The 13212-nt window shown below is 39.4% G+C and overlaps 1 protein-coding gene across 9 annotated transcripts in view; it reads left to right on the top strand.

The window, feature by feature from the left end:
* Nucleotides 1-13212, top strand: part of hppy (MAP4K3-like protein hppy) — a 344184-nt gene that overhangs the window by 68884 nt on the left and 262088 nt on the right. For all 9 annotated transcript variants that reach the window (XM_070092488.1, XM_070092484.1, XM_070092486.1 and 6 more), the window contains exon 5: nucleotides 5359-5487. In XM_070092488.1, the coding sequence (XP_069948589.1) occupies nucleotides 5359-5487 (129 nt within the window). The remainder of the gene's footprint in view (nucleotides 1-5358; nucleotides 5488-13212) is intronic.

Here is a 13212-nt window from a genome sequence, read left to right as displayed (position 1 = left end):
AGTGGGAGAGGCACTGTCAAGAAATTTTAATGAAAATAAGAAAAAATTTTGGAGTGAGTTAAGCAAGTTAAGAAAGCCTAGGGAAAGTATGGATTTGTCAGTTAAAAACAGAGTAGGGGAGTTAGTAGATGGGGAGAGGGAGGTATTAGGTAGATGGCGAGAATATTTTGTGGAACTTTTAAATGTTGAGGAAGAAAGGGAGGTGGTAATTTCATGCACTGGCCAGGGAGGTATACCATCTTTTAGGAGTGAAGAAGAGCAGAATGTAAGTGTGGTGGAGGTACGTGAGGCATTATGTAGAATGAAAGGGGGTAAAGCAGCTGGAACTGATGGGATCATGACAGAAATGTTAAAAGCAGGGGGGGATATAGTGTTGGAGTGGTTGGTACTTTTGTTTAATAAATGTATGAAAGAGGGGAAGGTACCTAGGGATTGGAGGAGAACATGTATAGTCCCTTTATATAAAGGGAAGGGGGACAAAAGAGATTGTAAAAATTATAGGGGAATAAGTTTACTGAGTATACCAGGAAAAGTGTACGGTAGGGTTATTATTGAAAGAATTAGAGGTAAGACAGAATGTAGGATTGCGGATGAGCAAGGAGGTTTCAGAGTGGGTAGGGGATGTGTGGATCAAGTGTTTACATTGAAGCATATATGTGAACAGTATTTAGATAAAGGTAGGGAAGTTTTTATTGCATTTATGGATTTAGAAAAGGCAGATGATAGAGTGGATAGGAGAGCAATGTGGCAGATGTTGCAAGTATATGGAATAGGTGGTAAGTTATTAAATGCTGTAAAGAGTTTTTATGAGGATAGTGAGACTCAGGTAGTAGGTTGGTAGACAGCATCCACCCAGGGAGGTTCTACCGTCCTGCCAAGTGAGTGTAAAACGAAAGCCTGTAATTGTTTTACATGATGGTAGGATTGCTGGTGTCCTTTTTTCTGTCTCATAAACATGCAAGATTTCAGGTACGTCTTGCTACTTCTACTTACACTTAGGTCACACTACACATACATGTACAAGCGTATATATACATACCCCTCTGGGTTTTCTTCTATTTTCTTTCTAGTTCTTGTTTATTTCCTCTTATCTCCATGGGGAAGTGGAACAGAATTCTTCCTCCGTAAGCCATGCGTGTTGCAAGATGCGACTAAAATGCTGAGAGCAAGGGGCTAGTAACCCCTTCTCCTGTATATATTACTAAATTTGAAAGGAGAAACTTTCGTTTTTCCTTTTGGGCCACCCCGCCTCGGTCGGATATGGCCAGTGTGTTGAAAGAAAAGTGAGGCTCAGGTTAGGGTGTGTAGAAGAGAGGGAGACTACTTCCCGGTAAAAGTAGGTCTTAGACAGGGATGTGTAATGTCACCATGGTTGTTTAATATATTTATAGATGGGGTTGTAAAAGAAGTAAATGCTAGGGTGTTCGGGAGAGGGGTGGGATTAAATTATGGTGAATCAAATTCAAAATGGGAATTGACTCATTTACTTTTTGCTGATGATACTGTGCTTATGGGAGATTATAAAGAAAAATTGCAAAGGTTAGTGGATGAGTTTGGGAGTTCGTGTAAAGGTAGAAAGTTGAAAGCGAACATAGAAAAGAGTAAGGTGATGAGGGTATCAAATGATTTAGATAAAGAAAAATTGGATATCAAATTGGGGAGGAGGAGTATGGAAGAAGTGAATGTTTTCAGATACTTGGGAGTTGACGTGTCGGCGGATGGATTTATGAAGGATGAGGTTAATCATGGAATTGATGAGGGAAAAAATGTGAGTGGTGTGTTGAGGTATATGTGGAGTCAAAAAACATTACCTATGGAGGCAAAGAAGGGAATGTATGAAAGTATAGTAGTACCAACACTCTTGTATGGATGTGAAGCTTGGGTGGTAAATGCAGCAGCGAGGAGATGGTTGGAGGCAGTGGAGATGTCCTGTCTAAGGGCAATGTGTGGTGTAAATATTATGCAGAAAATTCGGAGTGTGGAAATTAGGAGAAGGTGTGGAGTTAATGAAAGTATTAGTCAGAGGGCAGAAGAGGGGTTGTTGAGGTGGTTTGGTCATTTAGAGAGAATGGATCAAAGTAGAATGACATGGAAAGCATATAAATCTACAGTGGACCCCCGCATAACGATTACCTCCGAATGTGACCAATTATGTAAGTGTATTTATGTAAGTGCTTTTGTATGTGTATGTTTGGGGGTCTGAAATGGACTAATCTACTTCACAATATTTCTTATGGGAACAAATTCGGTCAGTACTGGCACCTGAACATACTTCTGGAGTGAAAAAATATCGTTAACCGGGGGTCCACTGTATAGGGGAAGGAAGGAGGGGTAGGGGTCGTCCTCAAAAGGGTTGGAAAGAAGGGGTGAAGGAGGTTTTGTGGGCGAGGGGCTTGGACTTCCAGCAGGCATGCATGAGCGTGTTGGATAGGAGTGAATGGAGACGAATGATACTTGGGACCTGACGATCTGTTGGAGTGTGAGCTGGGTAATATTTAGTGAAGGGATTCAGGGAAACCGGTTATTTTCATATAGTCGGACTTGAGTCCTGGAAATGGGAAGTACAATGCCTGCACTTTAAAGGAGGGGTTTGGGATATTGGCAGTTTGGAGGGATATGTTGTGTATCTTTATGCGTATATGCTTCTAAACTGTTGTATTCTGAGCACCTCTGCAAAAGCAGTGATAATGTGTGAGTGTGGTGAAAGTGTTGAATGATGATGAAAGTATTTTCTTTTTTGGGGATTTTCTTTCTTTTTTGGGTCACCCTGCCTCAGTGGGAGACAGCTGACTTGTTGAAAAAAAAAAAGAAAGAAAACATACAAAAGTAATAATTTTCTACAGTTACCCCCAATAACACATTTTCTCTTATGTTGGACTAGAGAAAATGTTATTCTTGCCATCACTCGTACAAGTCTGGCTACCACATCTCGTATTTGTTTATTTATTCTACTGTAGAGTGTATTTACCATCTTTATGTTATGTATCGTGTTTATTGTATAATTTTGAAAAAAATATCATAGATGGATTAACCTTTTGAGGGTCGACAGGCTCTCTCCGAAACTCGTTCTCAGGGTCGGCCAAATTTAAAAAAAAAAAATTATTTTCTCTTATGAAAAGATAGAGAATCTTTTCCCGATCATAAGGACACCAAAAGTTTGAAAATTGATGGAAAACTTACGGAATTATGCTCTCGCAAAGTTAGCGGTCTCGGAGATGTTTACGCATCGGCGATTTTGCCCACTTTGAGCCCCATTTTCGGCCAATTCCACTGTACTAGTCGACAAAAAACATGAATATTTCGCTAGAACTCCATTTTTTCTATCGAATGGGTGCAAGAAACCACCCATTTATGAAATTCAACTCTCAAGTACAGTGGTCAGAATTTAGCAATTTTGCCAATTTCACACAAATTTCAAAAGATGCCAATTTCTGAATACGGTCCAGAATAAACAAGAAAGACATTCCGGGCACTAAAATGACATTTCCTCTGGTCATTAGTCACGTCTCAAGGCCCCTCTTATATTCTTTTGCTTTCCACTTTGGATTTTTATTCTCACAAAAAATATAAGATTTACTGTTATGCAGACTACATAACTGCATTAGTGTAAAAAATGGTATAAATATTATTGGTGCACTTGTGAAGGAATATTAGACTCACCAGTTGACGTGTATTGCACTCTTGGCACGATTTGTTTACTTTTAAAATTTGGTAAAAATCGAACAGTTCTGCTACTTTGAGCTCAATTTCAAGGTATCTTTCATTGTAAAACCAGTCAAAATCATCTCAATTTTTGTAATATATCTTCCATTCTATAAAATGAGACCAAGAAAACTAGAATACAACAATAAATACCATACGAAAATACAGTGCAAATTCGCTGTTTTATTCCAAAAAAATGGTCAAAGTTTTTTTTTTTCTCATTATGCACTGTGTGCTGCAGGATTTTTTTTAGATTGTGCCCACTGACCACATAGACCCATTCTTTCATATGAAGGCCTACCAGCTTTCTCCCACTAGATTTGAGGGCGCTAGAATTTAGGCGTACCAGTACGTCAAAAACCCTGGGTCGTAAGCCGTACTAGTACGTCCGAAACCCTCAAAGGGTTAATGAAAATGTGTATATTAACATAATATACGACATTAATGAGATTAGGTGATTATTATTACTAATATGGCATCACTCATACAAGTCTGGCTACCACATCTCATATTTGTTTGTGTATTCTACTGTGGGGTGTATTTATCATCTTTATATGTTATGTATTGTGTTTTTTATATAATTTTGAAAAAATATCATAGATGGATTAATGAAAATATTTATATTAACTTAATATGCAACATTTAATGAGACTCCATCATCATCATCATCCTCATCATTATCATCATCATCATCATTATCATCAGTATCATCATTATCATCATTATCATTATCATCATCATCATTATCATTATCATCATCATCATCATCATCATCATCATCATTATGTCTCGAGACATAAGACACTCTTATTGATTTTAATACGTACCTTCACGCCAGCACAGTGCATAAGTTTATTTAGGTACAGGTATACATAAGTATAATTATCAGAGTTCATCTATATATATATATAAAATATGAAATAACTTTTAAAAACACTTGAAATTTTGGAGTTTCCAGACATAATGGAGAGACTTAGTGCTTACCGATCTCAAAGAGAATGTAAACAAACCGGGTGGGGCACGGTGACCCTATTAGAAAGTCAGGTGGGGGGAGCCATATAGAGAGTTTTGGTCATAATTTGAAATGACCGTATTAGCGGAATGCTGTAAAGCGAAACGCCGTAAAGCAGGGCCCTACTGTACATCAACAATGATAAAAAAAAATACTGAAGTTCAAATTCAAGAGTGACAGTATGATCAGGATCTAGAAGAGAGATGTTCTTTCATCTGAGAGTTTACAGCATGAACAGACTCCTGACTTAACAGACACTGGTAACCTGTTATACGCTCTGGGAGCCACATAGGAATAGACTCTTTCTGCAAATGACCTCTCCTTAACAGTGCAAAATTCCATCAGTCTAAGAGGGTTCACAGTAATTCATAGAAATATTCCTGAGCCAGACATAAAGCATACAGACATATAAGCAAGATATTTGGGCTCGTTAAACTTGATAACTTTTAATTCAATTCTTGCCTTAATGAGCCAGTGCAGGTCATACAAGCAGGGTCTAGTGGGTGATGGGCTGGCTAAAACTGTTATTGATGTGATTAAAAATATTGCTCTGGAGTAGTCAAGTTCATTTCCAGTGTTTCCTTGTGTCTTGATTATTTTACTGCCATAATTTTTGCAGTTCACTTATGACTATTTTCTTCCAGGGAGCAAACATTTTGTTGACGGAGAATGGGGACGTGAAGCTTGCAGATTTTGGTGTATCTGCTCAAATTACTGCTACAATTAGCAAGAGGAAATCCTTTATTGGCACACCATACTGGATGGCTCCTGAGGTTTGGTGATAACAGTTCTTAAGTGAGATTTCTTTTTATACAAGCAGTTAAATGTCTTGAAGTATTAGTACTTCCCTTTAATCCCATTCTTTGAATGCCATTAAAAGTGTAAGTGAGGTCATTGGGAGAGTTCTTAAATTATCAACATTATCACATAGATCTTGCCTTTCAAATATTTTATGTCATGTTTAGTAGAAAAGACTATCCCTGATGCATAAATTTTTTATATATCTCCATAAAAATTAGTCATATTAATTACTTTTATTATGTATATTTTTATGACAATGAAGCTTAGGTATTTTATATACCTTCAAATGAAAGCTTACTGGTATAAGCATTGCCCATCATTATGTTCAACTCTTGATTTTCTTTTTGGTGTTTAATTTTGTTTCTGAAATACTGCAGATGTTTTTGCTATTCACTCATTTCATAAGTGGTGGAATTGTAATGTTGTATAATTGTATATAGAATTCCAAATGCTTACATTCCTGCCTTAATTGCCAGTTTCAGAAGCCTAGTGATCAATAGACAAGTCATTTAGTCAATGCTTGTGATTCTTAATATTGATCTCTGTCAGCATGTATTCCTGTCTACTAATATTGTACTTGAATCACTGAACTCTCAGAATATGCTTTTGTGCTTGACAGTATTTGGATCAATATACAATAGGGCCCTAACTTATGAACAGATTGTATTCCTGGTGTCTCAACATACAACTCGTTATTCACAACCCTGAGTCTATTATCCTATAGGTGGCAACATTGCAGTTTCGAAAGTAATTTGAATCATAATGTCTGTGAACTTATGGATTGACAGCTAATGAATGGGTGATGTTGATTTTTTTTTTTTTTTTTTTTTTTGTCAATACGAAGGATGGTTTTGTCTTGCACTTTGTAATTGCAGATTTGAGCATTAACTTGGACATTCATAAGTCAGAACCCTGCTGTACAATATTAGTCCCATTAAAGTCAGGAATGATTGCAGACTGGTCGCTACTTATGGTGAATGCTAACCTCGCTAAAATGCTTCTATCAACCAAGCACAGTAAAGTTAAATTACCATAATCATGGATTTACCTTTACAATTGGTTTAAAGCAGAATAATCATGCCTTTTGCAAATGCCTGATCATTACGGCATAGTTTTAGATTCCTTACATGAGCAAAACACAAACACGAGATTCACAATTTTTGCGAAAGCTCTGGGCGAGTTTGATTATGATGTAATAGTTTAAAACGTAAGTGCTAAAGAAATTAACTGAAAAGCTTCACATGTAAGTTTTTAACTTTCTGAAAAACTGGATGGAGACCAATATCTTTGTCAACAAAGGAAAATCATAGACTTCTGCTGTGAAAATTTCCGTTTCTCAGAGCACACTATATGCCCTGATTCTTTCTCATTCTTAAACATCCTATCCAGATATTGTTAACATTTGAATGAGAGTGGCATCCACAAAGTGCACAACGAACCTCCAAGCTGATGTAAACAAAGTTTTCAAGTAGCATTATGCTGCCCCTCCCCCGCACTTGTACCAAAACACAAACACATATCATGGAAGATTATAATATATATATTTTTGCACTTGCTGAGGTTTTAATACTTTGGGCTGCGTTCTTTATGCTTAATCATGTCCCTCAGCCATGTAGAAAGACTCGCACACAAATTCTTGAGTGTTTGGGGAGGTATATTATTCCATACCTCATGTGGAGCAGCCTCCAGCCGTGGGATGGAACTGATAGCCCTGCCCAGTAAACTTTGTTTCACTATTGACCAGTAGGGTTTAGGTCTGGGGAATTGCCTGGCCAGTCATTAAAGAATCTCACTTCACAGTCCTTAAGCCATTGAACTACAGATTTGGCGGTATGACATGGTGCACCGTCCTGCATAAAAACTGTAAGCCCCACACTTGCCAAATGCCTAAGTAAATTGTCACACAATAACTCTAGGTAATTATACTGGCTCATATACTACTTTTTGGAAAGCACAAGGAGTTCAGCAACACTGAGCACTGAAACACCCCTAAACCATGAGCAAGTCTGGGTGTTTGGGGGTCTCACAGGTGTAGCGTGGGTCTAGCGGGTCACTACCTCTGGGCCGGTACACATGTCCCCCATGGTTATAGGTGATGGTGAAGGTTGCTTCATCACTTCAAAGTACTTCAGACCACTTGAGGATTCCAGTGAAGATATTTCTTTGCATTATCCAGCCTACATTTCTTCTGTGGCTTGGAGAGGATCAGTTTCTTAACCTGGCGGTGACTACCGTAGCCCAGTTCTAACACACATCTGTTAACATTTCTTACAGACACCTCTGAGAGAAGATGTGGATTCTTTTCTTTCAGTTCTCTAGTAGTTATCTTAGGTGTACTCTCTAACTGCTTCTTTAACCCGTAAATGGTCCAAATGTATATATACGTTTAGTGCCCTAAACGTATATATACATTTTATTTTTCCTGCCTTCAAATTTGGCACGATTGGCCTGAGATGCTTTGTCAGCATAGAATGGGTGCTAACACTTAATGTGCGCAGTATTAAAAAAATCTGGGACCACTTAGTACCTTGTGGGAGCACCAGTTCAAATGAGCACCAGCTAGAGCAAACAGCGCAGCAAATACTTGCGATTCACTAATTTCATGTAGTATTAACTCTCCCATTTTAAGAGGAAAGTGATTTTGACCCAGAGTTTAGTGGCTTTGAGGTGGATATGTGCAACATTTGTGCAACACCTTTTCAGAATGTCTTATAACCTATGCCCTAAGTAAAGAGAAACAATTCTGGCAGGCCAGCTGCTGGCGACCTGGCTCTATCTCCATTTGTCTGTCTGTATCTGTCTATCTCTGTCTGTCTCTGTCTCTTTCTGTCTGTTTATCTCTGTCTCACAGGTACACAAATACAAGTATTCATAGTGTAAATTACCTAGGATAACCCAAAAAATCCAGACAAAGTGCTATACTCTGCTTGAAGATATGAGTAAAGGTGATAATGCAGTCTTGTGGCTCTCTCTGAGACAGAGAGCTAGATGGATAGACAGATAGACAGGGAGCTTGACAGACAGACATGTTTGTGTACCAGGGAAAACAAAGCAGGGCTGATGCTCATCAAATGTCACCTGTAATCTTTTCTTATCAAGTGTTATCACTGCACCCTCAAGTATGCTCATCAAACGTCAGCTCTTATCAGATGTTATCTCATCTTATCAGGTCACTGTCAGGGGTAGACTTTGTTTTTCATGCTTCAAGGGAACTTATTTTTTTTTTTTTAACAAGTCGGCCGTCTCCCACCGAGGCAGGGTGACTCAAAATGAAAGAAAATCCCCAAAAAGAAAATACTTTCATCATCATTCAACACTTTCACCTCACTCACACATAATCACTGTTTTTGCAGAGGTGCTCAGAACACAACAGTTTAGAAGCATATACGTATAAAGATACACAACATATCCCTCCAAACTGCTAATATCCCGAACCCCTCCTTTAGAGTGCAGGCATTGTATTTCCCATTTCCAGGACTCGAGTCCGGCTATACAAAAATAACCGGTTTCCTTGAATCCCGTCACTAAATATTACCCTGCTCACACTCCAACAGATCGTCAGGTCCCAAATACCATTCGTCTCCATTCACTCCTATTGAGCACGCTCATGCACGCCTGCTGGAAGTCCAAGCCCCTTGCCCACAAAACCTCCCTTACCCCTTCCTTCCAGCCTTTTCGAGGACGACCCCTACCCTGCCTTCCTTTCCCTACAGATTTATACGCTCTCCATGTCATTCTACTTAGATCCATTCTCTCTAAATGACCAAACCATCTCAACAACCCCTCTTCTGCCCTCTGACTCATACTTTTATTAACTCCACACCTTCTAATTTCCACACTCCGAATTCTCTGCATAATATTTACACCACACGTTGTTCTTAGACAGGACATCTCCACCGCCTCCAACTGCCTCCTCACTGCTGCATTTACAACCCAAGCTTCACACCCATATAAGAGTGTTGGTAACACTATATTTTCATACATTCCCTTCTTTGCCTCCATAGATAATGTTTTTTGTCTCCACATATACCTCAATGCACCACTCACCTTATTTCCTTAATCAATTCTGTGGTTAACCTCATCCTTCATAAATCCATCCACTGACATGTCAACTCCCAAATATCTGAAAACATTCACTTCTTCCATACTCCTCCTCCCCAATTTGATATCCAATTTTTCTTTATCTAAATCATTTGATACTCTCATCGCCTTATTCTTTTCTATGTTCACTTTCAACTTTCTACCTTTACACACACTCCCAAACTCTTCCACTAACCTTTGCAACTTAGTTTTTATCTTTTATAATTTCTTTATTTGCAAGTGCAAGTGTGTGCAAGAGTTTCATGTACATTGATTTGTATTAAGCAAACAGCTAAATATTTTTGGGGTCTGATGCATTTGATCTTATTGTTGAATGCATTACATTAAAACACCTTATTATTATACCCTGATCAGTACAGTATTGAATAGTATGGTATTTTTTTAACACACGTTAACTATACTATGCAAGGTATTGCTGTATAGGAAATTACAGTAGATTTACTGATTAATTTATTTTTTATTTTTTAAGCCCTTAAGGTGCTGATGACTTCAATTTATGCCAACTGGGGAAAATGCTGGGCACTTGCAACTTTACTAAAACAGTTTTTTGCCTACTACACTAAAGCAGGTAGTCACCAATCATCAGCTTTACTTTGAAAGCTATGATATCAAACCCAAATCTTCTATCAATGACTCACGAAATCGTAATGACACGATTGCAAACAAACCATACCACAGGCGGGATTTGAGCCCGCGGTCAGAGTCTCAAAACTCCAGACCGTCACATTAGCCACTGGACAGCTAGCCACAATAAGATTCGTCCAACTAGGTACATTTCTACACCATAGGAAGGTTAGCATAGGCACCACTGTGACCACAAATGCAAGTTTTTACAGACGAATCTCCTGCTAGTGTGGCCGTGACGAACTCTAGCTCAAGTCCCCTCCCTGCCGTCAGCATGACTCACGGAATCGTAATGACACGATTGCAAACAAACCATCTCACTCTCTCACTCTCACTCTCTCTCACTCTCTCTCACTCTCACTCTCTCTCACTCTCTCTCACTCTCTCTCACTCTCTCTCACTCTCTCTCACTCTCTCTCACTCTCTCTCACTCTCTCTCACTCTCACTCTCTCTCACTCTCACTCTCTCTCACTCTCTCTCACTCTCTCTCTCACTCTCTCTCACTCTCACTCTCTCACTCTCACTCTCTCACTCTCTCTCACTCTCTCTCACTCTCTCACTCTCTCACTCTCTCTCACTCTCTCACTCTCACTCACTCTCACTCTCTCTCACTCTCTCTCACTCTCTCACTCTCTCTCTCTCTCTCTCTCTCTCTCTCTCTCACTCTCTCTCTCACTCTCTCTCACTCTCTCTCTCACTCTCTCACTCTCTCACTCTCTCTCTCTCTCTCTCTCTCTCTCTCTCTCTCTCTCTCTCTCTCTCTCTCTCTCTCTCTCTCTCTCTCTCACTCTCTCACTCTCTCTCTCTCTCTCTCTCACTCTCTCACTCTCTCACTCTCTCTCTCTCTCTCTCTCTCTCTCTCTCTCTCTCTCTCTCTCTCTCTCTCTCTCTCTCTCTCTCTCTCTCTCTCTCACACACACACACACACACACACACACACACACACACACACACACACACATACATACATACATATTCTTCTTTCAACACACCGGCCGTATCCCGCCAAGGCAGGGTGGCCCAAAAGGAAAAATTAAAGTTTCTCCTTTTACATTTAGTAATATATACAGAAGAGGTTACTAGCCCCTTGCTCCCGGCATTTTAGTCGCCTCTTACAACACGCATGGCTTACACAGGAAGAATTCTGTTCCACTTCCCCATGGAGGTAAGAGGAAATAAACAAGAACTAGTAAGAAAAATGGAAGAAAACCCAGAGGGGTGTGTATATACATATGTGCTTGTACATGTATGTTTAGTGTGACCTAAGTGTAAGTAGAAGTAGCAAGACGTACCTGAAATCTTGCATGTTCATGAGACAGAAAAAAGGACACCAGCAATCCTACCATCATGTAAAACAATTACAGGTTTTCGTTTTGCACTCGCTTGGCAGGACGGTAGTACCTCCCTGGGCAGTTGCTGTCTACCAACCTACCACCTAGGATATATATATATATATATATAGTGTTGGAGTGGTTGGTACTTTTGTTTAATAAATGTATGAAAGAGGGGAAGGTACCTAGGGATTGGCAGAGAGCATGTATAGTCCCTTTATATAAAGGGAAAGGGGACAAAAGAGACTGTAAAAATTATAGAGGAATAAGCTTACTGAGTATACCAGGAAAAGTGTACGGTAGGGTTATAATTGAAAGAATTAGAGGTAAGACAGAATGTAGGATTGCGGATGAGCAAGGAGGTTTTAAAGTGGGTAGGGGATGTGTAGATCAGGTGTTTACATTGAAGCATATATGTAAACAGTATTTAGATAAAGATAGGGAAGTTTTTATTGCATTTATGGATTTAGAAAAGGCATATGATAGAGTGGATAGAGGAGCAATGTGGCAGATGTTGCAAGTATATGGAATAGGTGGTAAGTTATTAAATGCTGTAAAGAGTTTTTATGAGGATAGTGAGGCTCAGGTTAGGGTGTGTAGAAGAGAGGGAGACTACTTCCCGGTAAAAGTAGGTCTTAGACAGGGATGTGTAATGTCACCATGGTTGTTTAATATATTTATAGATGGGGTTGTAAAGGAAGTAAACGCTAGGGTGTTTGGGAGAGGGGTGGGATTAAATTATGGGGAATCAAATTCAAAATGGGAATTGACACAGTTACTTTTTGCTGATGATACTGTGCTTATGGGAGATTCTAAAGAAAAATTGCAAAGGTTAGTGGATGAGTTTGGGAATGTGTGTAAAGGTAGAAAGTTGAAAGTGAACATAGAAAAGAGTAAGGTGATGAGGGTGTCAAATGATTTAGATAAAGAAAAATTGGATATCAAATTGGGGAGGAGGAGTATGGAAGAAGTGAATGTTTTCAGATACTTGGGAGTTGACGTGTCGGCGGATGGATTTATGAAGGATGAGGTTAATCATAGAATTGATGAGGGAAAAAAGGTGAGTGGTGCATTGAGGTATATGTGGAGTCAAAAAACGTTATCTATGGAGGCAAAGAAGGGAATGTATGAAAGTATAGTAGTACCAACACTCTTATATGGGTGTGAAGCTTGGGTGGTAAATGCAGCAGCGAGGAGATGGTTGGAGGCAGTGGAGATGTCCTGTTTAAGGGCAATGTGTGGTGTAAATATTATGCAGAAAATTCGGAGTGTGGAAATTAGGAGAAGGTGTGGAGTTAATAAAAGTATTAGTCAGAGGGCAGAAGAGGGGTTGTTGAGGTGGTTTGGTCATTTAGAGAGAATGGATCAAAGTAGAATGACATGGAAAGCATATAAATCTGTAGGGGAAGGAAGGAGGGGTAGGGGTCGTCCTCGAAAGGGTTGGAGAGAGGGGGTAAAGGAGGTTTTGTGGGTAAGGGGCTTGGACTTCCAGCAAGCGTGCGTGAGCGTGTTAGATAGGAGTGAATGGAGACGAATGGTACTTGGGACCTGACGATCTGTTGGAGTGTGAGCAGGGTAATATTTAGTGAAGGGATTCAGGGAAACCGGTTATTTTCATATAGTCGGACTTGAGTCCTGGA

Source organism: Cherax quadricarinatus, chromosome 39, assembly GCF_038502225.1.
Source record: "Cherax quadricarinatus isolate ZL_2023a chromosome 39, ASM3850222v1, whole genome shotgun sequence".
Classification (NCBI taxonomy): domain Eukaryota; kingdom Metazoa; phylum Arthropoda; class Malacostraca; order Decapoda; family Parastacidae; genus Cherax; species Cherax quadricarinatus.
Note: the sequence above shows the minus strand (reverse complement) of the source record. Positions and strands in the feature narration are given on the sequence as shown.